General features: G+C 40.9%; 1 protein-coding gene across 1 annotated transcript in view; it reads left to right on the top strand.

The window, feature by feature from the left end:
- Positions 1–27,261, top strand: part of MAN1A2 (mannosidase alpha class 1A member 2) — a 153,799-nt gene that overhangs the window by 65,273 nt on the left and 61,265 nt on the right. The window contains exons 4-5 of the mRNA XM_054399609.1: positions 11,363–11,481; positions 13,741–13,821. Of these exons, the coding sequence (XP_054255584.1) occupies positions 11,363–11,481; positions 13,741–13,821 (200 nt within the window). The remainder of the gene's footprint in view (positions 1–11,362; positions 11,482–13,740; positions 13,822–27,261) is intronic.

Genomic DNA, 27,261 nt, shown 5'->3' with positions numbered 1-27,261 from the left:
GCATCCATTTCTCTCTGTGCAGCTGTGTCTGTTTGTGTACCCCTGTCTGCCTGTGTACCCCTCTCTGCCTGTGTAATCGAGTCTGTCTGTGTCGCCGAGTCTGTCTGTGTAACTATGTCTGCCTGTGTACCCGAGTCTGTTATCTCAGATTCTGGCAAAGGTCCCGCAGCTACTGCTGCTGGCTCTGAGTCAAAACTATCGGCAGCTTTCTCACAAACCTGAACTGTGATTTCCTGGTCACCGTAATCAGAATCAGAAACCAATTCCGAACCTCTCTGAGCTTTTCTATGTTTCTTCTTACATCTACGCAGGTTGGAAGAGTGAGTAGCCTTACGTCTTTCTTGACACAGTGCTATCAGCAGCCATATGATTATTCCAAGAAACAACAAAATTAAGGCTAGCACAAGATATCTAGGGTACCACTGGTTCCAAAGACCCTCTGTAGTTGTAAGAGGAGTAACAAACTCATATGTGTCTGCTAGCAGATCCATAGTTGAGTTACCATAGCTTCTAAGCCCAATAAGACCACAACAGAATTCACCAACATTCAGTAACTTGTTCTTAACCCAAAGAAACGACTTATATGCCACATATCTCACAATCTTGTCTATCATTCAAGAAATGGCCCATCTGTAAACAATCACACTGATAATAGATGAAATAGAATTACTCAGAATCCAAAACAGCTTCATTTTGCTTCCTAATCTGAGAAGAAATAAATCACAAGCAATCGAGCCACGAGTTGGAGCGCCAAAAATAAAAAGTGTGTCGGTGTGAGCTGAAATTCCCCCCCCACCAACAATAACCAGGCTAGCTCAGTCTGGAAGCAAATGAAAAGCTGTATTTACAAGCAGAGTCTAAAATCTACAGTGAAATGCAATGAATATGTACAAATATACAAAATTCACAACATTCACAAATATATACAATCAACAGAAAAAGCACAATCGATCTCCCTTTGCTTCCCCCCAAGGGGACCCTCCCAAAGGGGCCTCCCTCTCCCAGGAGCTTCCCCCCCAGACCCCCCTGGACAGAGAAGCAGAGTTAGTTAAGCAGAAAGTTGTTAACTTAGCTGCCAAGGTCAGTACGTGTTATCTTCAGCCAGAAGAGAAGAAGAAACAGCAACCAGACAGCCCAGCAACTGCCCCCACTGCCGAACACAGAATGTGCAGAGTGCCTACTTTGTTTTGGGTAATAGTTCTTAAACATTTCTATCTATCCAATGGAAGTGTTTAGAACAATCGTTATTTTGCTTTCTTACACCCAATAGTGACTTATTTACATTCTTTCACTTTCTCTGTTCTGAACTTTGCAAGGAAAAATTAAAAAGACAGTTTCAAACCACCACAAAAGGGTTCTCAAACACTGGAACAGGCTCTCCAGGAAGGTGGTTGAATCCCCATCCCTGGAGGTGTTTAAAAGTCTCAGATGAGGTGATGGGAGACATGGTTTAGCATCAGACTTGTTAGAGTTAGATAATGGTTGGACCTGATGATCTTGAAGATCTTTTCCAACTGAAATGATTCTATGGTAAGTGACCCAAGCTTTTGTCTAAAGATGGAAATGTTTACACAAGCCAGTGGCTGTTAGTGGTGTGGGTTTTGTGATGCTTTTTCAACTGCCTCGCCAACAACGTAGTTTAGCTTACAGGTGTCTATAAAAATCATGTCTTGACATGTAATTACACAGGGCGGTAGGGTTGGAAGATCATCTAGGACAATAGCCTGCTAGAGCACTCTGTCCTAGCATAAATGTCACAGGAACACATCCAGGTGGATTTGAAATACCTCCAGAGATGGGGGATTCCACGTCTCTGGGCAGCCTGGTCCAGTACTCTACCACCCTCACAGGAAAGAAGATTTTCCTGATGTTTGTGTGGAACCTCCTGTTTTCCAGTTTGTGTCACAGTATCACAGTATATTAGAGGTTGGAAGGGACCTCAAGAGATCATTGGGTCCAACCCCCCTGCCAAAGTGGAATCACCTAAGGTAGTCCACACAGGAACGTATCCAGGTGGGTTTTGAAAGTCTCCAGAGAAGAAGACTCCACAACCTCCCTGGGCAGCCTGTTCTAATGCTCTGTCACCCTCACTGTAAAGAAGTTTCTCCTCATGTTGTGGTGAAATCTTCTATGTACAAGCTTGAACACATTGTTTCTTGTCTTATTACTGTGCACCACTGAAAAGAGCCTTGACCCCTCCACTTGACACCCACCCCTCCTGTATTTATACACATTGATGAGATCCCCTCTCAGTCTTCTCTTCTCAAGAATAAACAGCCCCTTATTGAACTTGATGAGGTTTGCCTGCACCCAGCTCTCCAGCCTGTCCAGGTCACGCTGGATGGCTGCACAGCCTGATGGGGTGTCAGCCAACCCCCCCAGTTTTGTATCATCAATGAACTTGCTGAGGGTACTCTCAATCCTCTCATCCAGGTCGTTGATAAAGATAGCGAACAATACTGGACCCAGTATCGATCCCTAGAGAACACCACTGGCCACAGGCCTCCCAAGTTGGTTCTGTGCCAGTGATGATGCCCCTCTGAACTCTGTTATCAACGCGGTTTTCAATCCACCTCACTGAGCAGCCATCTATGCCACATTTCCTGAGCTTTTCTATGAGGATGTTATGGGAGACAGTATCAAAAGCTTTCCTGAAGTCAAGATATATGACACCCACTGCTCTTCCCTCATCTACCCATTTGATCATAATTTCACAGAAGGCTATCAGATTAATCAGGCAGGATCTCCCCTTGGTAAATCCATGTTGGCTACTCCTGATAACCTTCTTGTCTTCCATGTGGTTAGAGGTCTTTACTGTCTTGGAAGATCAGTACTTTGGTTTCATAATACGTAAGATTTCTGCACTCAGGTCACACAACTCCAGTCCAGATAACATACTGCTATTTTATTCACTTTCAAATATTAATCATGCTTTGCTTGCTGCTGAGTTTAAGTGATTGCTGCCCACATTGAGGTCCTGCATACTTCTGAGTCGCATTCATAGGTACTCTTCCCTTCAATCTTCCACTTCCTGGTTTCTCAAAATGGAGTTACTTAAGCTCTGCATTTTTGGTTAGTTTTGACTGACTGCTTCATGTATGTAGCTGATTGCCATCATCATTCACCTCTTGCCTGTTATTCTTGCCTTCCTTCTGATAAACATCTGTTCCCTCCTTTGTACTCAATTTAATGCCATTTCCTTTCCCTCATTTCCTTTCCTACTCTGAAGCTCATTTTTTAAGCCATTTTGAGATTTAGTTTTGAGGACATTAAGGTTTTGTAGTAGGTTCATAGAATTGTTTCCATTTGAAAAGACTGCTGAGATAATCCAGTCCAACCATTCTCTTAACTCTGCCAAGTCTGGTGTTAATCCACATGTCTTTGTCTTTTAAACAATTCCAGCATTCAACCACCTCCCTGGGGAGCCTGTTCAGTGTTTGAGAACCCTTTCAGTGCAATCACTTCCTCCCCTGGTGCAACTTGAAGCAACTTTAGTTCTATCACTTATTACTAGGTAGACCATCTGCCACCTTGCTCCAACCTTCTTTTAGGGAATTGTAGAGAGCAAGAATGTCTCCCCTCAACCTCCTTGTTTCTAGACTGAGCAACCCCAGTTCCCTTAGCTACTGCTCACAAGACCTGTTCTCTAGACCCTTCACCGGCTTGCTTGCCCTTTGGATCCACTCCTGCACTTCAGTGTACTTGTAGTGAAGGCTCCAAAACTAAGCACAGTACCAAAGTGTGTCCTTACCAATGCTGAGTCCAGGGGGACAACCCCTTTCCTGGTCCTGCTGTCACACTGTTCCTGATTACAGGCTAGGATGCTGTTGGTCTTCTTGACCACCTGGGCACATGCTGGGTCATCTTCAGTCAGCTGTTGATCAACACCTCCAGGTCTTTCTCTGCTGGGCAGCTTTCCAGCCCCTCAGGCCCAAGCCTGTAGCCTTGCATGGGCTTGTTGTGACCCAAATGCAGGACTTGGTGCTTGGCCTTGTCAAACCTCACACAACTGGCCTTGGCCCATTGATCCAGCCTCTTGGGGTCCCTCTTGCAGAGCCTTCTTACCCTCCAGCAGATCAACATTTTCTTGCAGCTTATCATCTTCTGCAAATTTACTGAGGGCCCTCAATCCCTCTGTCCAGATCATTGCTGAAGACATTAATGGGAACTAGAAGGACTACATTATTAAACTCTTGCTTGTGTGAATTTCAATAAAGTTGAAGGGCCCTGTAAGATTTAGTCGGAGAGCAAAGTGAAGCAGTCAAAAGCAGAGAAGAGGAAGGTTTCCTGCTGTATAAATTCTCAGACCAAATTTTTAAATTTAGTGTCTGATGGCCATAGCTATTTAAACACTAATCTGTTGATAATTAACATCTATCTGTAGGTCCATTTATTTAATAAATTCAAAATCAAGCTTCACTCTCATTGCTTCCTCATTTATAAAATTAAGGAGAGTGTGACAATTGATTATTTAATGATATTTATATGCTGAAATTCTTAAGAACTCCTTTTCATGTTGTCTATTACCAGCAATTTAACAGAACTCAACGGTCAACATGCTTAGTTTTTTTGTTCTGCTTTTCTAAGCATTCTAAAACGTTAAAGACAATTGGTTTCTTCATGGCTACTCAAAGGCTTATTCATTGCATTTTATGGCTGAGCTGAAATTCTACATTGCAGTTTTGTTTGAAATGTATGGCTTCGTTGAATAATTTTGTGGCATTTGTTTTCCCAATGGAATTAAACTCTGTTGTTCAAAAGTTTAATTCATTTTCTTAAACTTGAACTTATTCTTTGTGAATCATTAAGATATTTTACGAGTGGTATGCTTCAGTAATGGCAGCTTTATTGCTAGAGCCTCATTAGAGATACAGAAAACTGGGTTGATAAGTGTTTGCTTTTAACTTTTACATTATGTATTTTTCTACTACATCTATCACATTAAGAAATCCTGTTGCTACAGTCTGAAAACTTGAATTCTTTGGATCTTTCTGAATAGAAATTGTTATACTTTCCGTAGATCAGTAGAGTCTTCTTCAGTCTGTTTTTTTTCAGCAATCCTGAAGCTGGAATATCATTAACCAGAATATTTTTTTTTAAGACAGAAATAACTCTGTATTTAATGTCAGGCCAAAGTTTTCAAGGAAGCATTTTTTGCTGTTTCTAGGGATTATGACACCTACCTGTGTGAAAAATATTTAATCCTTTAGGGTCAAAGTGTGGCCTTTCTTGAGGAGGATTTACATCTCCTCTTTTATTTCTGGTATCACTGTGATGGAATACAGAGGATCTGTTCTGAGCATGCTTCAGTTGTTGGGTAGCTGGCAGTAGTGCTGGACTGCTCTGAAGCTGAATTTAGGAATTAAGGTAAATTATCCCTTGAGACTTCAAGGAATCATTAAGGTTGGAAAACACCTCTAAGATCTTGAAGTCCAACTCTCAATCCAACATCACCATGCCAACTAAACCATGTTCCAAAGTACCATGTCCACACATGTTTTTTTTATCACCTTCAGGGATGGTGACTTCATCGCCTCCCTGGGCAGCCTGTTCCAATGCTTGACTACTCTTTAAGTGACAAAATTTTCTCCAAATATCCAATCTAAACCTCCATTGGTGCAACTTGAGGCCATTTGGTCTTGTCTTGTCTCTGTTTACTAGGGAGAAGAGACCAACCCCCACCTTGCTTCTACCTCCTTTCAGGGAGTTGTTGAGATTGTAAGGAAAAATTAATCCCATTTAGAAGTCCCTGTTCACAACAGAGACAGAGGAGTCTTGTGAAACTTTATTCGAATAAAGGGAGAGTCCACAGGACAGTTCCCTGTGGGGTCTCTCAAATTGCTGGAAGACACAGCACAGCTCCCCTTTTATCCTAAATTCCCGGATGCAATCTTCCATCTCCCGTTCCCCATTGGCTAAGGTACTCAGGATTTACAGTCTCTGCTGAAATGCCTACTACATGTCCCCCTTCACATATAACCCCTCTGTATCATACATCATATGTTCATTTAAATTAGGTTCTTCATTCTCTGGGTGGAGAAGTTAATATTCAGTAGTCTACTAAGCCTGCGCTCTGTCCTTAAAGTTCAGAAGTTCAGGCTGTGTTCAGTGTCTGCTATCTTCAGACAGACCCTTACAGATTTACAGCAAGGTTCAAGGTAAGGTACTTAGCAGAGGCCCTGATGATGTACATATACATAGGTAAGGTGAACTGTCTGGTTCCTCCCTTTCTATTCGAACTCCCTCTTAGCCAATTCTTCCTTTGTAAAGGCACTACCTCATTTTAATCCCACCAGGGTCAAGGAGTTCTCCCCATAGCCTCCTTTTCTCCAAACAAACTCAGTTTCCTCAGTTGCTTCTAACAAGACCTGTTCTCCAGACCCTTCACCAGCTTTCTTGCCCTTCTCTGGCCCTGCTCCAGCATCTCAATGTCTTCCTTGTAGTGAGGGCCCCAAAACTGAACACCCTACTCGAGGTGTGGTCTCAGCAGTGCTGAGTCCAGGGGTACAATCCCTTCCCTGGTCCTGCTGTCACACTGTTCCTGATACCAGCCAGAATGCTGGACATGTGTTGGCTTGTCTTCATTTGGCTGTCAGCCTACTCCCCCAGGTTTGTCTTTGTGGTGCAGCTTTCCAGCCACTCTTCCCCAAGCCTGTAGCCTTGCGTGGGGTTACTGTGACCCAAGTGCAGAACCCAGCACTTGGCCTTGTTGAATCTCATACCATTGGCCTCCTCCCATTGATCCAGCCTGTCCAGATTCCTCTGCAGAGCTTTCTTACCCTCCAGCAGATCAACGCTCCCACCCAATTTGGTTTCATGCACAGGGATGTCCATAGCAAGGATGTCTCGATGCAGATATTCTTGCCATTTGTATGATTTATATAGAACTGTCTTCAATAACAACTCAAATGCTTTTAATATATCCAGTTGCTTTTTTTTCCTTCAAGCAACCTTGCCAGTTCCCTTAGCTTTCTTGCAAACATAGCTGCTGGTGGTACCTGCAGTCTGCCTTTGTAAACAGGGGTAAGAGCCTCCATTTGATTCATATGTGATTTTTTTTTTGTCACTGATTTAAGAAATACTAATATTCTGTCTTGATGATAAATGATCCGGTGAGCATCCCACTTCCGGATCTTCCATCCGCTAGCTTTTCTCTTTTATAATATTCCCTTTTTAGTCATTGCATGAGGTAGAAGGGTAAGAGTGGGTACATACACCTGTTTGGCCTATTGTGCATGACTTTCAGAGAATTGTTTTGGTTGAAAAAGACCTTAAAGTTCATCCTTGGTGGCAAAGCAGCCCCATGGTAATTTTTTCCAGTCTATGTTGGTTTCCTTGAGCTTATAGCACTCTTCCCTTGAGCTTATGCATTTTGGTAGTGAGAGATCCATTTGAACAGGCTGTATTTCCTTCAGGTTTGTTAGTCCTCTGACTGATCTACTGTCTTGTAAGACACTTACACAGGAATACAGACAAAAGGGAAAGAAGGAAAATTATTTCCCCAGTGAGCCACCAGGGCAAATAGGAAGAACAAGAGTAAGAAAATCTGTGAGCTGACATGAATATAGTTGTGTGAAAGAAAGGGATGGGAGGGGGGAATTAATGAAAAGATGGTCACTCAGCAGAAGCACACTGCAGCCCAGCTGGTCCTTGAGGAACCTGTCAGACTAACCCCACCACCCAACATTCCACTTTCAGCTTTTATCACTTTGCATGGCTTTATATGATATGGAGTATTCTCGGGGTCAGCTGTCATGGCTGTGTTCCCACTCAGCCTCTTGCCCACTCCATGCTTATTCCCTGGAGGGATAGCAGAGGAAGAAAAATGAGGAAGTCTTGGTGATCTGCAAGCACTGCTGAACAACAGACAAAACTCCAGTGTATTACCTACACTGATTTAGTCAGAAATCCCTCAATAACTACACGAAGCAACCCTGTCGGTGATGGCAAATTTCTAAATCTTTATCCTTATGGTAAGATGAAAATAGGCCATTTATTTTCTTCATGTTCCTTTTGTCATGGAACACTTGACAACAATCTATCTCCCCATCCTTGGATAGTCTCTTGTGGGACTTAAAATTGGTATAAATAAACCAGTTCTTCATCGAGCATTTTGGCATACTGGAAGAGTTTTAGGTGGGAAGACCATTTTTCTTGTGATGACCCTGCTGTTTACACTTAGTCATATGTTTTACTAGATACTTCAGACTAGATTTATATGCTTTCAAGTGAAGGAATTGTTTGCCTAATCTCAGGAAACTGAAGTCTACCTAAATATAAATCTCTGTTAGTATTTTGCAGTCCTTTGGAATAGCACTATTGCTTAATGAGTGTGCACAATTTTGCTAATAGTTCAGCTATTTCACTGCTAAATTCCTTCTATTAGCCCATGATGAATGTTGTTTTGTTTAGAAGAATGAATGTTGCATTCATTATGCAAGCTTCATTAAATTTGGAGCTCAGTCGACTAGAACTATAATTATATGGAGAGGAAACTTCCTAATCTGACATTCGTAAAGCTGAAGCTTTTTGGAATCAGTTATTATCTTATGCAATGTGACCAGTCAAGCTTTTGTATTGAACAGAGGCAGACTCTGGGAGGAGGAGTGCCTTCAGCTAGGTGAAGTGTTATTTCCTTTTATAATTTAATTGGTTTATAGGATTTTTCACCACAATGAGAAATCTGCTGTATCCAGAGCAGTAATAGCTCAGCCTGGTTGAGGTGGTAGTGAAGCAGTGTATGTGCTTCTAAACTATTATCTCGTTGTTTAGAGTTACCTTACTGCTTTTCAAATGACACCTTCTGCAGTTTTAAGTCCAGGAAGACCATATTCTTGTCCTTTAAGCTAACATTTATGGGTCTTAGTGTGGTTATAGAAGGAAAAAAACACCACAAATGATTTTTTCTTTGTGGATTTAAACTGCATGATTTGTATCAGCATCAGGAGGCAGAAGCAGAGCTGCCCATCCACTGTACCCTGTTTTCCTCATAGCACCATGTATGATGCTAGTGCAGATCAGTGGTATTTGAATGCTTGCTGTTTCTTTCTGCCTTGTATTTTTGCTCATGTTTTGCTGGTAGTGCACTGCATTTTTAGATGAAGATGGCAACATTATTGCCTGTTCTGGTTAGGTTGTGTACCTCAGTAGCTATAAAAGAGTTCAGCCAAGTTGTTAATTAGCATCACCTTAAGAGTGACATTCTCTCCACATCCTCCCCCAAGAAAGAAGTGTGGAGCAATTAGTTAATTTTACTCTCTAAGCAAACCTGGCATAGCATACAAATGGTTTTGAGTTGTACCTGTCTTGCAATATGGGGCAGCCAAGGTGTTACATTAAGTGTGTTGTTCTCTGTGTTGCCTTATTCCATCTTGGCCCTTCATTCTTGTAGGCACAAGACATCTGGGTATAAACTCTGTATTTTGTAGTCTTCTCCCTCCAGTGTTCAGGAGGAAGGAATTCTCTTGCTTTGTAATGCTGGATTGACACTAAAGGAGGACAGCTGGGTAGGTAATTTCATTATGGATGATTAACACATGGGAAAAGAAAGAGCGCTGGCCTAACTTGTTAGGAGGCTGCTTACCATTACGTTGTTAATCATCCATTATGTACTATTTTATAGAATACTGGTGTGAACCATGGGAGGGCCACAAAGGTGCTGAGGAAACTGGAGCATCTCATGCAAGGAGAGACCTGGGGCTCTTTAGTCTGAAGAAGAAGAAACTGAGAGGAGATCCCATTAATGCTTATAAATATGTAAAGGATCATGGTCAAAAGGATGGGACTGGTGATTTGGGATGGTGCCCCAAGGGGCAATGAGCACAAACTAGAACAAAGGAGGTGTCACTTAAAAATGAGGAAAAAAATATTTCCTTTGAGGGTGCCAAAGTGCTGGAACAGGCTGCCCAGAAAAGTTTTCGAGCCTCCTCTGGAGACTTTCAAAACCTGCCTCGATGAGTTCCTGTGCAACCTGCTCAAGGCAGATCTGCTTTAGCAGGGGAGGGTGAACTAGATATTCTCTGGAGGCCCATTCCAGCCTCTAACATCTTGTGATTCTGTAAACAGTTAAATTTGGACGCTTCCTTAGTGTATAGGAAGTTTTATCCATTCCATGAAAATAAACCCGTGGTAACTTTTGTCTAGAAACAAGGACCTCTGCCTGCTGAAGGCAACAACATAGGTCGGAATGGCCTAAGGAGATGAAGGCTAAGTTGGGCAATAGCTTGCAATCTCTTCACTGTCTCCCTTCTGCAAACCCATGAGTTGCTCATCAGCTAAATCGCTGCTAATGGCATTTTAGGGTGAAGCACCATTAAGTGCTCCACTTGAAGGGTGACAATTGAGGAATACATTGGGTGCTTAAAATGTGAGTCACTGCAGGCAGTGACATGAACATCTTGGTCTGCAGCTTTATCAGTGAAGCCAAGCCAAGGCCTCCCTGCTTATCAGTCCAGGCTTTCAGTAACAAGGTGGCTTCCATAATTGAAAAACTTAGAAGGGAGATGCAAGGCATTACTGCAAACACCAAGTGGTTTATCTTGAATATGCCTCTTTTTTTTTTTTTTTTAGTACTTCTGTTCTGCAATTCCTAATAGCTTTCTTTTGATGCTGGAAGTCATAGATTCATTAAGCTTAGAAAAGACCTCTATGAGCATCAAGTCCAACAAGCCCACTAAACTATGTCCTGAAATGCTGTGTTTTTTGAAGACCTCCAGGGATGGTACAGCCTCCAGCAGCCTGTTCCAATGCTTGACCACTTTTTCAGTAAAGAACTTTCTTCTAAATCTCCCCTGGTGCAACTTGAGACCATTTCCTATCACTTGTTACTTCCGAGAAGAGACCAACACCCATCTCAGTGCAACCTCCTTTCAGGGAGTTGTAGAGAGCAAGAAGGTCTCAGTTCAGATTCCTTTTCTCCAGGCTAACCAACCCCAGTTCCCTCAGCTGCTTCTCACCAGACCTGTTCTTCAGACATTTGACTGGTTTTGTTGCCCTTCTCTGGACCTACTCCAGCACCTCAATATCTTCTTTGTAGAGAGGGGCCCAAAAAAGGAATCTAGTTATTTGTATGTGTCTTTCTGTCTTGTTTGTTGCTCATGTTCATGCTAGGAAGGCAGGGTTTGGTTTTTTTCCTCTTTAGTTTTCTTCCCAAAAGCCAAACTGTGCCAGAGGACTGATGCTTTGAAAGAGACATGATCTTACCCCCCTGTAAATTTTTTGACCATTTTGATATATTCTTTGTACTATCATCTTTGTAGAAACTTTGCTTTGCTACTGCAGAGGTTATTTTCTCATACTTGTGATGTTTAAGAAAAGTACTGAACGAATCCCTTGTAATTGAAATCCTTCTTTTTGTACATAGGAAACTCACAAATGGGTGCTACCATAGTAGATGCATTGGATACTCTTTATATCATGGGCCTGCATGATGAATTCAGAGAAGGACAAGAGTGGATTGACAAAAATCTTGATTTCAGTGTGGTGAGTACAGCTTGCCCTAATTTTTCTCTAGACCTTTTAATAGTGTTCCTCCAGTGGGGAAACAGAAGTCTTTCAGCTGAAAGTTAAAACCTTATGATTGAAAGGATCAGACATAAGCTTTAGTGACGTTCTCGGTGTTTATAACTTTATTTTGAAAAAATATAACCACACTCTAACCGTTTTGCATTTTAATTATAAAGACACGTGTATATTGGATAATGGAAGAAAAGGAGGGAGGGGTCCGTGGGAACCAACACAGCCTCAGAAAAGCAGGCAGAAACATGAGGCTTTATGAGCTAAGAGCAGTTGGAAATAGCTGTGAAAGACAATTTCTCCCCACCAGTCATGGTGTATAATTACTTTTGTGCCCTTAAGAGGTTTTAAGATGAAGTCCACTTGAGTCGTCTTAGTTTGCCTACAGTTTCTGAGTCTATTACAAGGACTTCCTAGGTGGTGGTACAGCATCTGTCATTCTTCATGTGTGCAGAGTTTGGATGTTTTAAATGGCCCTATTTTATCTTTATTCATACTAATCAAGTATGTTCTTATTACAAATTTTGAGACTGTCCTGGATTCTGACAGAATTTGTATTTAAATGTTTTGCACTTTGTGGCTCCAAAATGATTGATTTATTTTTTATTCAATAATGCACAAATTGAAATGCAGGTATACAGTCAGAATTGAGCAGATGCTTACTGGTTTTTTTTGTATTAAATCCTGTATTTCAGAAATTATTTGTTTGTGTTTTTTCCTTTTGTTTTATATATTGGCAAACATAAAAGAAATTGTGCTCTGCTTTTTTCAGCTAGTGCCAGATGATTAGTCAGTCTAAAACTAAAGATTCTAAATATATCACAGGTGATGTGGGCATAATGGTACCATGATGAGATTGAACTATGTTACTTCTATAACTTTTGTCTGATCTGAGGCAATCTCAGTATGAATTTACAGAATTAATGTAGGACTTGGGTGGAAGAAATGTCCATGACCCACTGTGGTTCAATTTCCTATGTATCAAACAAACATTAATGACTTGTCTTATGTATACACCAGACTTGAGTATATATGACTTTCCTTATGTAGTTTGAAGTTTATAAATAAATGCATACATTTGTTCCTTTTGGATTCTTTTAGTGGGAAATAGAAATAATTGCTTTCACTCTACAATTTTTTGTGTGATTGATCACTTCAATAGGTATTAAGTGGAGTTGTGTGCTGCATTGGTGATAGCTTTCTTGATCACTTCTATGTGAATAAAAATACATAATTTACAAGAAACCTGTATTTGGGAGTGTTTCAAACTTTAGTCATCATTAGTGCCGTTTGAGGAAATCTTTGAAGTATTCCTGTAATCTTTCCGAAGTACTTAACATGTGCAGAGTTCATTTATTTTGGACGCAAGCACCACAGGTGCTATCAAAATAGTGTGAAAGGAAAGACACAAATGTAATTTCAAGCGTGTGCTAATTTGTGGGTCAGCTTGTGTACAGGGTGCATTGTAGTGCATTCTTAGAAAAGTCTCCCTTACCTCAAAGTCTTTTATTAGAACTGCATTTCAGTGTCTAATGGGGTGAATGAAGAGAAGTTTATGGGAGAGACATACGGGGTTTATGCAGGTAAAGGAGGGAATAGGGGGCAGAAATGTGTTAAAACTATCTAGTTCCTCTTAGTTTTTCAATGGGTTAAAATGAATCAAAAGATGAAAGTGAATTTAGCCCAAGGGTATTATTATGAAGACAGGCAGTAAAATGGTTTATTCTGTTAAGTTTCTCAGTCTTGCAGTGTTTTTGTCATAATATTAAATACATGAAAGTTACTCTTAGACAGAGACATTGTTAAAATGGAGCTCTGAGTTTGAGACCACACATTGGAAATTCAGGTTAAGAAAGCACATTACAGGAATTCTCTTAATTATTATTCTACTTTATCCTGTAAACCTATACTTAAATGTGAGAAAAAAGATGCTGAATAATGGAAGTGTGCAGTCCTTGCCTTCTTTCCCACCATCCCTAAAGAATTTCAATTGCACTTGGAGAGCAGGAGGAAAAACTAATCTGATTTTTAAAAATAATCAATTGAAGCTGTAACTAGAATTATCTCTTGGTGTCTTGAAGAAGTCTGCAGGAATTTCAGTATGGATCTATCTACCAAAACAGTACAAATTCTTGTTTGCACGTTGATTTGGGATACGTGCTTGCCTCTGCCTTATTTTTACCTTTGATTAGAGTGCTGATTACTTACTCTGTCTTTCTGTTCTAGAATTCTGAAGTGTCTGTGTTTGAGGTCAACATTCGCTTTATTGGTGGTCTCCTGGCAGCATATTACCTTTCAGGACAAGAGGTAAGGAGACTTGAATGCATTTGTGAAATTGAATATATTCTAACAAATGTTGTAATGAATAGTCTTGGTTTCCCAGTAGTCCCCATCATAGAAATGCTGCACAAGCTTCTTAGCATTTTCTCAGTGATAAACTGAGAAATACCAAGCCAATTCCATCCCACTTTTGAAATTTTTATTACAAAAAATGGGAGACTTAATACTTTGAATGCTTATGCAAAGACATGCTTAGACTGAAGGCATGCATATACCTAAAGACTTGCAATCATGGTCCTCTTTGGCCTAGCAATGACATTGCTGTGACCTCTTACTTCACACATTTTAATCAGGTGGAGCCTGACCCTACCTACAGATTAACTCATAGCTTTTTTGTTTGTTTTTTATTTTCTAATGTCTTATCAGCTATTTGTCTTTTGATCTATTGCCTATGGCTTTCACTTCTTTGGTTTTATCCTTTGTTTTTCATTTGCCGTCTGTAGCTTGCTACCTGAAACATTAGACTTCCAGCTATATTCCATGGCTCAAGGTTTCACGTGCTTTCAGATGTTCATATGTATCTTCCTCTCTTGTTTAGGGAAGCACTACATGCATCTCAACAAGATCAGAAGGATTTTAAAGCTGTAGCCCTGAAAATAACCAGGAGAAAAACCTGTATTTGTTGGTTATTTAGGTCTTTGGCATCATTTTGGCATCTGTTAATTATCCCTTCATAGGAGTGTCTTTGGTAAAAGACCTTAGTGGCAAAGCAAAAATCTGGTGCACGTCTTGAAAAAAAATTGCTAATTTATTTTTCATCAAGTATTATAGCTTCATCTTCTTCACTGTCCACAATCTCCAAGCCCCACCTCTCTGCAGAAAGATCAGCTACAAGCAGTCCTTGCTACTATAGTGATTGACATGGTCTGTTAGGAGGCATAGAGCAAAGGAGAAGCACATGGTTTTGCCCTTCTCTTCCCTTTGTAGCAACTGAAGAGCTGACCTTGTATTTGTGGCAGCAAGCTTTTCTCTGCTTCCAGGATCTCTTGGGCTTAGGTCTCCCATCAATTTCCTCATAGCTCAGTGAATGTTTTGCCCTCATGAAGTGATCTTCTTTCCCCTTAAAGAGGTTGCTGTGGCACCTCTTCAGGAAGACAGCCTTTGGAGCAGCTATCACTTGTGTCATGATCATCCCAAATATTTATTCGAGGAAGCTTTTGAATTTCATCTAGGTCAGTTTTCTTCTGAAGGTCCCCAGATCAGAAATTTTCTTTTGCTGTTGTACATAAACAAGGAAAAGTCCTTGACTTTTTGTTTCTGTAGCAGAGGTGTTTCATGGAGAGCAGTCTAAGCTGCATGTGCTTTTCCAGCTTGTGCCAGGGAGCATCCATTGTAGTTTCTACTGAAGTGCAGGTGACCTCCACAATATCTTGACAGTTGCTGCTTTGCCAGAAATCTGTCTTTTCTGTTGCTTGGAGCTTAGATCACATTAAATGCTATAGGTCACCGATGCCTTAGAGTCACAGAATTGTTTTGGTTGGAAAAGAACTTCAAGATCAGAGCCCAACCATTATCTAACTCTACCAAGTCTGGTGCTAAAACATGTTCCTCAACACCCCCTGCATCTCTGCATCTTTGAAAAACCTCCAGGCATGGGGATTCAACCAACTCCCTGGGGAGTGCCTGAGAACCCTTTCAGTGAAGAAGTTTCTTCTAATATCCAGCCTAAATGTCCTGGTTGAACTTGAGGCTGTTTCCTCTCATCCTGTCACTTGCTCCTAGGGAGAAGAGACTAACACCCACCTTGCTACAACCTTCTTTCAGGGAGTTGTTCTTATTAAACTGTACTTTTAATAGCTGTAATCTCTAAGTAACTAAATCTCTAAATGGGAGGTGCAAAATTCATTGTGCCTCTACTCAGTCAGGAGCTACTATTTTTGGAGGTTTTAGGAGAGTTGCTCAGCAGAGAGTTGCTGGGAGGCATTCTGTGAGAACTAGGCACTGCTTTTCTGCAGTCCAGGTTGTGATAGAATGGATACACTTTTTACACTTGGATCAAAAAGGAAACGATCATGGAATCACAAAATGGTAGGGATTGGAAGGGGTTTTAAGCTGTGAGAACTACAAGTTTTCTGCCTTCTGAGTTCACAAGCACCACTGTGCTTCCTCTTTTCCATCTGCAAAATGGAGTTAACAAGCCAAATTAACATGCTGACAGAAAAATGGATAATGACTTACTTAAATTGAACCAGCCTGGTTCTCGGTAATCCCTGCAACAATCCTTTTAACTTCTGTAGAAACAGGACATGCTGTTCAATATGCACAAGGCGGGGATTGTGAACTAGTAAATAATGTAACAGAGATAAGTGGAAATGCTGGGTGCTGAAGCAGGTCCAGAGAAGGACAGCAAAGCTGATGAAGGGTATGGAGAACAGGTCTTCTGAGGAGCATCTGAGGGAACTGGGATTGTTTGGCCTGGAGAAAAGGAGGCTGAAGGGGAGATGATCTCACTTTATACAGCTCCTTCAAAGGAGGTTGGAGTGAGGTGGGTGTTCATCTCTTCTCCCTAGTAACAAATGGTAGGAAAAATGGAAATTGCCTAAAGTTGCACCAGGTAAGGTTTAGGTTGCATATTAGAAGAAAATTCTTCACTGAAGAGGTTCTCAACCACTGGAGCAGGCTGCTCAAGGAGGTGGTTGAATCCCCATCCTGGGAGGTGTTTCAGAGACATAGAGATGAGGTGCTGAGATAGGTACATGGTTTAGGACCATACTTGGTAGAGTTACAACATGGTTGGACTTCATGTTCTCAAAGGTCTTTCCCAACCAAAATGATTCTATGATTCCAATACAGTGTTCCTATCTGTAGTTGGTTTATTTTTGTGGAACAAAAATATTTATGATACTTGCAATATAGAAAGAAGATTAATACTAGTTGCCCAGGGAGGTGGTAGAAACCTCATCCCTGGAGGTTTTTAAAGCCAGGCTGGATATGGCTCTGGGCAACCTGATCTAGTATGAGGTGTCCCATGGCAGGGAGGTTAGAACTAGATGATCCTTGAGGTCCCTTCCAACCCTAACAATTCTATGATTCTATGATAATTTACTGTATTTATCTTTGGCAGCCTTACATATAAAATAATTGTTTTACACAATTTTCTTTCTCATCTTTGTAGAAATCAAAGTGACCTTTCTGGGCAAAATTATAATATAATTTACTTGGATAAGTTCAGCCAGAAATCCCATTTAAAATGGAGAGCAAGGGCTATTTAAGTACCTGATACAGTTAATCAAACTAATCCTTTCCAGAAAGCTGACAGGGAGCATCTTTTCCCTTCAGGGAGACTCCATAGTGAAATTATGTTGTATATGCCAATGGATATCTGAACACCTGGCCTGAATATATGAATTATAGATCTTTAAGCAAGACAGTATATTTTGTGAGCTGGTTTCACAGAAGTCTTTACTGTGCCTGTGAAGGAGGTTATCTCAATTAAGTTTTCAAAGGTTGAAAATCTTAGAAGAGAGTACAGCATTTGTACATCCTTCTCAGTGAAGATGAGACTTGAGTTTTTTACCACCTTGCCGGTCTCTAACAAGACAGAGTCTGGGAAATAAAGCTTTTTCTTTCTTGAATTTTAAAGTGTCCTTACGTGTTGGGTATTGACACTGCTTGCTGCAGGGCACGTTATGATCCTGATGCAGTTCCTCAAGGCTTTCATTAAACATGTTCATGACTGGCAGAACACACTTAAGCGTGATTTGTTGCTGCATCTTGGTACTGCTCCCAAAAAAAGGAGAAAAGGAGTGCAAGATTGACTTCACTGCAGTTCTGTTTCCTTTAAATCTGACTGGAAGTCGATTTACCTGTGGGTGTAATGTGATTTAAAGTGGTGGAAATAAGGGGCAAGCTGTTTTAGCAGTAAGGAATACAAGGACTATGCAGTGGTAGCCATGCTTTAAAATCGCTCCAGCTGTGCTCCTGTCACAGGCTATAAATGCTGTGAAAGAGGTCATTTTTAACTACTTGCATGCCATGTATCTCCTGACAACCTGGCTCCATCTTCAGTAGTTTGACACCGGTGCAGATTGGCACCAGTGACAGCAAGCACAGTATCTTGGAACATCTACCTTACAAGGAAAGGCTGAGAGAGCTGGGCCTGTATAGCCAGAAGTGGAGAGTGAGGAGGGAATCTCATTAGTGCTTATCAATATCTAAAGGGTGAGTGTCAGGAGCATGGGTCCAGACTCTTCTCAGTGGTGTCCAGTGACAGAACAAGGAGCAATGGACACAAAGTGGAACACAGAAGGTTTCACATAAAGGAAAAAATTCTGTCCTGTGAGGGTGGTAGAGCACTGGACCAGGCTCCTCAGAAAGGTTGTGAAGACTATATCTCAGGAGGCATGCCAAACCTGATGGCCATGCTTCTATGTGATTTACTCTAGGTGATCCTGCTCTAACAGAGGGGGCTGGACTAGGTGATCTTCAGAAGTCCCTTCCAACCTCTTCTATTCTGTGATTCTATTATTTTCATGATTATTCTTCCACTTCTGCTGTTTCTACGCATCCTTTGAAGAACATTGTCAAGAAGTTTGCAGCACATCAACAGTGGCCCTTTGTTAATGACTTAAACAAAAACATTTCTCCTCATATTCAAAACTTCCTGTGTATAAATCCAAATGCTCATAGAACTTTTGCCACAGGATTTCATACCAAAACTTTAAGCTACTTGCCTTCTGTGAGTTCTGCATACTCTTCAAAGCCAGAACTCAGAACACTTTCCCTTTTTTCTGTTCCCTTGTTGGTCTGGCCAAAGGTTTTTTGATACTAAAACTTGCAGCCTGCTTCTATACCTTTTGGCAACATTAAAAAGGATTTAATGTATGCAGGTCAAGATGAACAACTGATTAAATTTCTCTGGAGTTCTCTATTTGCCTCTGTAACAGGAGCAAATCTAGATCAGGCCATATGATGAGGATATGTTTATTTTCAAGTTGGCTATGACGGTGATGTTCTCTTATTTTCCATTAGGAGAATTTCTGGGTTGGGGAGAAGGAGTATAATCAGAATAGCTGGTATAGGTATCTATGTAAGGATCTTTTCTGAGCATGGACATAATTCTGTTATTCTGATTTAGGCACTTATGTGAAACTATATTTTGAATAAAAGAAAAAAATATGTTAATAGGCTAGAGAGCTTCTTGTTCATTTCTTTTAAGATTTGTTTCCTGAATATCTAATTCATAAATGGTAACACAACTCTACTGCAGACAACATCATCTTGATTCCTAACAGACTAAAGGAGTTCCCCATCTTTACCATGTCAGAGACATACACATGATTGGAGGTAATATGATTTTTGTTAATAATTTTGCTAGGTTTAAGTGCTTTTCTTTAGCAATTATTATAGCTTTCCTGGCATTTATTTTTCTCTGGTGGTGCCTGTTCTTGTCCAAAGAGGTTTTAATATTCAGATGACATGATGGAGTTCAGCAAGTTTAAGTGCAGGGTCCTGCACCTGGGGAGGAATAACACCATGCATCAGTACAGGTTAGGGGTTGACCTGGAGAGTAACTCCACTGAGAAGATCCTGGTTAATAACTATCCATGGAACAGCAACGTGCCCTGGTGGGCAGGAAGGCCAATAGTATACTTGAGTGTATGAGAAAGGGTGTCTTCTCCTCCCCATCTGCTTAGATCACATTTGGAGTATTGTGTCACATTCTGGGTTACCCTCTTCAAGATAGACAAGGAACTACTGGAGAGAGTTCAGCAGAGGGCTATGAGGATGATGAAGTGACTGAAGTATCTCTCTTAAGAGGAAAGAATTAGGCCTGAGGCTTTTAAGTGTGGAGAAGAGAAGCCTGAGAGGGAACCTTATCAATGCCTACAAATATGTGAAGGGTGGCTGTAAGGAAGATGGAGCCAGTCTCTTTTCAGTGGTACCCAATGGTAGGATGAGGGGTAATGGACATAAATTCAATCACAGGAAATTCCACCTCAACATGAGAAAAATCTTTTTTACTGTGAGGGTAATGGACCACTGGAACAGGCTGCCCAGAGAGATTATGCAGTCACTTGCTTTAGAGATCTTCAAAACCATTCTGGATGTGTTCCTGTGTGACTTGAAGGGGGGTTGGATTCTATGATCTCTGGAGGTCCCTTCCAAGCCCTAGCATTCTATGATTTTGTGACTTTTTAAAGAGGAAAATAGATACCACTGAACAAAAACATTTAGAAAGTCAAAACCCACCAAAGAGGCTGGATTTAAAGTGGTATCAGGTCTAGAGTTGTATTTTTGTTCTGTTTTAAAGTGAACAAAAAATCCTGCTGGAAGAACTGTGGTTTTCATTGACAAAAGAGAATGCCATACTCCCTCTGGGATCAGATCAAGCATGAAAACCCTCAGTGCAGGTGCAGGAGGAGAGAACATAACAAAACCCAGTTGGTATATAATTTTTTTTCCCTGATGTTTATGTGGAACGTCCTGTGCTCCAGTTTGTGTCCATTGCCCCTTGTACTGTCCTTGGACACCATGGAGAAGTCTGGCTCCATCCTCCTGAGAAGGTAGAGGACTAGTAGTTATGCCTTCTGCAAGTATGAATAGGCAGTTTGTGGGTGTGTGACTCAGTCCAGATGTATCCCTGGAAGAAAGTTTTTTCATTGTAATTACATAAAGAAGTAGTCCTTAAGTAGCTTAGAAATTATACTTTATTTTGTACAGATGATCAAATTGTTGCTCTCTTGAGTCTGTCTGACTTTTTTTTGTTTGCATGGCATAAAAGAATATAACTTTTGTCTTGTATTTCTGGTCTGGACACGTATAAATTAAGATGTGGGAGTTTAGGGTGTTTATCTCACCATTTTTCAAAATAAATGTCTCGTTTTTCAAGTGCCGCACAGAATTTATGTAAGTATGAAGTTCTGGTGCTTACTAATTCATTGCTCATAGCTTTTGTTTGCCAACTACTTTTCTGTGAGAACTTAGTCCTAATATATATATAGGTAAGATAAATATCTCTGTAAATCTGTGAAAACAAGACAATTCATCTGCTCTTTAAAAAAGCAAACAAACACAAAACACTATTTCCTCACTTTCACCAGGTGCAGTGTAATGTGTTTTCCATCTGACATTGTTTAAAGGACATGGTTTTGAAGATGTAAATCTATCTAGTATTTAAAATTCTTTTTCTAGGCAGTCTGTATTTTTTTATATCATAATCTGTCCTGTACCAATGGGAGGAGGGAAGGCTGTGTGTATAATGAGTGCACACAGTATGAAACAACACGTAATTTCATCTCTGTTTAACTTTTTTGTAAAGTGGACTGAGTCATTTCTGGCAAAGCCTTAAGGGGAAATCAAGATGAATTTAAAATGGAAAGCTTGGCAGCACATTCAAGAGAAAGAGGAGAAAAAAGTAACCAAGAGAAAGTAGAAACTGATGGAATGTAAGCACAGAGCTGAAGGACATGGCAGGGAGAAATATATAGGAAGGGAAATATTTTACATGAGTGGAGGGCATGTTAGAAGGAGATATTACCAAAAAAAAAAAAGCCAGTATCAAGAGATTATAATCAGATAAGGCAGATTATTTTATTACATAAAAAGTATTCTCATAGCTTAATTACTTCAGAACCATTTCTTAGGGTTCCTAATACATTTATTAATAAAAAGAAAAGGAAAAACAAAACAAAACCCAGAACAACAACAGAAGAAAAAAAAAAGGCACCCAAAATTCATTTTAACCACTTGCTTTGCCTGGATGTGTTTGACTACAAAGGCATGTTGAGAAGCAGATATACTAGGGTCAGTTGTAGGTCCTAAGTATGTTTTGGAGGTGAGGATGTGTTTTCTCCTTGTCAGATTTCCCAAGACTTTTTCTCATACTCTTGTTCCTCAGAACAAGCTGCTCAGAGAGATTGTGGAGTCTCCACCTCTGGAGGCATTCCAAACCCACCTGGACATACTCCTGGGTGATTTACTCTATCAGGGGGATTGGACTAGATGATCTTCAGAAGTCTCTTCCCACCCCTACCATTCTGTGATTCTGTGTGATTCTTTACAATTATACTCTCAAGAACACCTCCATAGTCCCTTGTGAAGTCTTGTCTTTTTTAGGCCCCTATTCATGCTCTGTCCTTCCCCCTGATGCCTTTTGTATCTTCCCTTCAGCTCCTATTCATGCTCCTTTAACTTATCCCTGCACTTCGCCTTGTATGAGGTGGAGGACTGTAAGCACTGTCTTTTATTACTTCTGCTTCCCTGCTGGCAAAGTTCCATAGAGATCTTCTATCCTTTGATGGCTGGTTTGGTTTAGTGATGGTAATTCAGGTTCATTTTTCTCTCTTTTTTTCCTTTCCTTTTTTTTTTAACCCCTACATTCTTTAAATTAATCAGCAGCTCTTTCACTAGTGGGAGAATATTTAAGCCAGATGCTTTCATCTGTACATGCCCTGTATGTGGCCAGGAAGGTCAATGGCATGCTGGGGTGCATTCAAAAAACTGTGGCTAGCAGATTGAGGGAGGTTCTCCTTCACCTCTCCTCTGCCCTTCTGAGTCCTCATCTGGAATACTGCACCCAGTTCTGGGCTCCTCGATTCGAGAAGGACAAGGAACTACTGGAGGGAGTCCAACAGGGGGCCACTAAGATGATAAGGGAACTGGAGCATCTTATGAGGAAAGACTAGGAGAATGGGGGCTGTTTAGCCTGGAGAAGAGCAAAACTGAGTGGGGAAATGTTATTAATGCTTATCAATACCTAAGAGTGTCAGGAGGATCAAGTCATGATGTCCAGTGACAGGATAAGGAGCAATGGACACAAACTGGAACACAGCAAGTTCCATGTATGTAAACAGAGGGGAAAAGTCTTCCCTTTGAGGATTTATCCTAGGTGATCCTGCTCTAGCAGAGGAGTTGGACTAGATGATCGTCAGAGGTCCCTTCTAACTCTTACTGTTCTGTGATTCTGTGACGATAGCTCCTGCAGCAAGAAGAAATAATTTGAAAAGAGCCTTTTCAAGACTCACTTTCATGCTTAGGCATGAGTGATTGCAGCTGGTATGTTGTGGAAATTCCAGGTTGATGATTTTAGTCCTGAGATGATTTAGAATCATAGAATTGTTGACAGTTGGAAAAGACCTCTAAGACCATCATGTCCAACCATTAGTTGGACAAATAGTTTATTTACAAAGATGATTAATCTGGCAGGTTAATACTGCTTTTGCAAGTAAACTCACAGTGAAGGAGTCAGAAACAGAAAAATCAGGAAGGATAAAGCACAAAAAATGCATAGGCTGAAAGCAACTTTCCAATAATAGAAGAGAAAATAAACTCAGGATTGCCAGGAGTTTTGGCTCAATAGTGTATTACATCTTCCTGGAATGATCAGATCAAGGAGGCATATATATGCCAGATTTTCATTGCATTTATTCTGAATTTTAAGTGATCTTGTGGTGCTGACTGACGAGTGTAAAGTATCTCAGATTTGAAGGCTCTTTAAAAATGGCGAATGTGTAACTTTTCTACTCAGATAAGTGTTGAACTCATGCCAAGGAAGCTGATACAGCTATTGAGGAGAATGGAGTTTAGGCAGTTTAATTGAGATATTATCAGCCAGTGCCAGATAGTTTAAATGTCAGTACCTGGTCACCCATTGCATGCCAAATTTTTACATTTAGATATTCTAGAGCAAAACTTTCAAGCGGTACTGCTAATAAGCTAATAAGAACAATCTTTCTTCTGTAGATTTTTCAAAAGTGTTGTTAGGGTGAAACCAATGAATGTTTCATTAAATTCTAAAATGCCTCAGTTATCAGAGCTAGAGTCTTAGCATCTACTCTTCAGGAAGATTTGTCCAACATTCTGTTTAATGTCTTTATCAGTGGTCTGGATGAGAGAATTCAGTGCATCTTCAGTAAGTTTGCAGATGGCACTAAGTTGGGAGGGAGTGTTGATCTGCTCAAAGTTAAGAAGGCTCTGCGAAGAGACCTGGACAGACTGGATTGGTGGGCTGAAGCCAGTTGTATGGGTTTCAACAAGACCAATAGTGCCAGGTGCTGCTCTTGGGTCAAAACATCACCAGGAATGCTCCAAGCTCGGGGAGGAGTGCCTGGAAAGCTGCCCAGCAAAGAAAGCCCTGGAGGAGCTGTTTGACAGATGGCTGAACATAAGCCAGCAAGTGTCCAGGTGGCCAAGAAGGCCAACAGCATCCTGGCTGGTGTCAGGGATAGTGTGGCCAGCAGAACCAGGGAAGTGATTGTCCACCTGGACTCAGCACTGGTGAGGCCACACATTGATACTGGGCTAAGTTTCGTGGCCATCCCTACAAGAAAGACATTGAGGTGCTAGAGTGCATCCAAAGAAGGGCAAAAAAGCTGGTGATGGGTCTGGAGAACAGGTCGTGAGGAGAGGCTGGGGGAACTGGGGCTGTTTAGCTTGGAAGAGAGGAGGCTGAGGGGAGATCTTCTCACACTCTACCCTTGAAGCTTGGAGTGAGGTGGGGCTTGGCCTTTTCTCCCTAGGAGAAGAGGAAGTGGTCTCAAGTTGTACCAGGGGAGGTTTAATTTTGCTATTAGAAGAAACTTCTTCCCTGAGAGGGTTCTAAAACACTGCAAGAGGGTCCCCAGAGGAGATGGTTGAACCCCCATCCATGGAGGTATTTCGAAGATGTCCCTCAGCACCATAACAGTGCATGGTTTAGCACTAGAGTTGGTAGAGTTAGTTAATGGTTGGACTCCATGATCTTGAAGATCTTTTCTAACTGAAATGATTCTATGAGAGCAGCTTTGGAAAACTTCAGTAAAATAGTATCACTTAATAAGTCTGTTTGCATATCTTTTCCTGCTGATGGTAGAAAACCACCACAATATTTATTATCCTGTATCTAAGAAACAGAATTCAAACCTATAATTGCCAGTTTGCAAAATGCAAATGGAGAAAGTTGTGGTCAAGTTGATTGTGATGGTTTTAAGACTGTCTTTTTAAATTTTTCTTCACAAAGTTCGAGCAGAGAAAGTGAAAGAAGTAAGTGGATCACTATTGGGTGTAAGAAAGCAAAATAATGATTAATGTAAACTCTTCCATTGGAGAGAGAGAAATGTTTAAGAATCACTACTCAAAACAAAGTGTCTCAGTCTCAGCTTGCTCAGCTTCTGTCTACCTGTTTCTTCTTTTCTGGCTGAAGATAACACACATACTGACCTTGCAAGCTAAGTCTAACAACCTCTCTCTGCTTCTTGGCTTTCTTCCTTTTTGCCTGCTCAGGGGAAGGGGGGAAAGGGAAGCACAGCCCCTTAGGGAGAACCCAGGGGGGCTTGGTTGTGTTTTTCTGTGGATTGTACGTATTTGTAAATGTTGTGAATACTGTATATTTGTACATATTCATTGTATTTTATCAGAGATTGTAGTTTTGCCTGTAAATACAGCTTTCATTTGCTTCCAGACTGAGCTAGCCTGGTTATTGTTGTTGTAGGAGGGGGATTTCAGCTCTCACACTGTTACATTGATAATTAATGTCTTATCTGCATTTAACTGATGCAGTTTAAGTATTTTTTTCTGTGTTCTTTTCCTTGTCATTTTGATCAGCTAGGCATTTTAATGCTTTCCAGTGCAACCCCAACTTAGGAACTAGCACTTAGGATAGTTTTTTCTAGGTTGTGTAGTCCATCTATATCAGTTGATAGGATGGAGTAGTTTCCTGACATCTTTTTTGTTAGTCTGTCTCTATATCCAGTATTCTGAAAATAACCATGACCTTTATTTTCATCTCAGAGCACTCTGGAGCCTCAGGCAAAAAGGAGATCTGTTGACTTGGGTGTATGAATGGGCCAGTATAGTTCTGTGGGCTTTACTGAGCTTTTTGTTTTAAGAAGTAGAATGCAGAGTACATTTGCAACTTTTTTCCTTGCAGTCAGGAAAATTCTGATAACACTGCATCAGAAACCTTTTACAAGTTGAATCTCCAGACAAATCTACTAACGATAGCTGGGCTTGTGTAACCATGGTTTTTAAATTGGAGGTGACTGTTATATCACTTAATTTCATCCCTCAGCTGAAACTGGACAACCTTTCTTGCCTTCCTACCACTCGTTATCATATGCAAAAGTATATCTTTTAGCAAAATAGCTAGTGTGGTTTTCATTTGTAAGTGTATTTGTAGAAGTCTTATGTGAGGTGTTGCTGGCCAAAGAAAATATGAGCCTAGTCTGCATGGTTTTGAAACTAAGTGTGTTTCAGGAGATTTGTTTTATCAAGGCATTTTTTCTTCTAGTGCGCAAAACCTGCTCTGATTTTAGGAACCTTTAAAGGGAAGAGAGGCCACTGGATCCAAATGGGTACAGGAGGAATCACAGAATCATAGCATGGTAGGGGTTGGAAGGGCCCTTTAGAGACTATTTAGTCCAACATGCCTGCTTAAGCAGGTTCACCTCGAACAGATTGGATAGCAATGTGTCCAAGCAATCATAAGTGTTGACTTTCTGGGTTTGCTGAGGTTTTTTGGGAGGAGTTTGTTTCAGTGTGAGTTTTTTTGTGTAGTTGGGTTTTTTCTTTTTAAGAAAGACCATTTTGTGAAGCATTTATTGGTTTGTGAAATTAGTAAATCAACAAGTTAAGTAATATTTATGAATGCAGTATGTATTGGGTTTGGCTGAGCTGGAGTTAATTCTCCTCAAGGCATCTTTCTAGTGCTGTGTTTCACAGCAGTAGTTGCTAACACAGCATTGTTTTGGCTACTGCTGAACAAGTATCCAGGCTGTGTTCTTCCAACATTTCCCTGCCCCAAGAGTATGCTGAGGGGTGGGGAAGATCTTGGGAGGGGACACAGCTGTGCCAGCTGAACCAAACTGTCCAAAGGGGTATTCCATGCCATATGACATCAGCTCAGATACAAGAATGAAGTGAAAGAAGGAAGCTGGGGATAGGATTTGTCCATGGCATCTGTCCTCCAGAGGGGAGCCATTAAGCATAGAGAGCCCTGCTTCCCAAAACCATCTGTTGTCCTGCTGATGGGAGGCAGAGACTAACATCTCACTCTGCTTACGCTTCCCACACAGTCTATTGCTTTGCTTACTATTATTATTTAATTGCTTGTATCTTATAGCTGGCTTCTGTTATATTTTCCCCTTTCCCTGGTCCATCTAAGGGGGAGTGATAGAGAGGCTTTGGTAGGCATTTGGCCCCCAGCCAGGGCTACGCAGTAATACCTTCTTTACCCTTTTGTTCTTGAGAGACCAGAATACTCATAGCATAAGGAGGACTCTACAGCAACAGTTGCGTGAAGAGAAGTAACCACTTCTGGATTTCCATCAGGATGAATTTGGCAGTGTTTAAAAATTTTTGAGACTGGTAGAATGGAGGCAGTAAGCCCAGTTTCTTTCTCTCTGCAGGTGTAAATCTGCGTTATAAAAACTTTATGCCTTATCGAAGTCTAGTGGCTTAAAAGGTCAAGATTCAGATGAGTATTGTTTG

Source organism: Indicator indicator, chromosome 1 (assembly GCF_027791375.1).
Source record: "Indicator indicator isolate 239-I01 chromosome 1, UM_Iind_1.1, whole genome shotgun sequence".
NCBI lineage: Eukaryota > Metazoa > Chordata > Aves > Piciformes > Indicatoridae > Indicator > Indicator indicator.
Note: the sequence above shows the minus strand (reverse complement) of the source record. Positions and strands in the feature narration are given on the sequence as shown.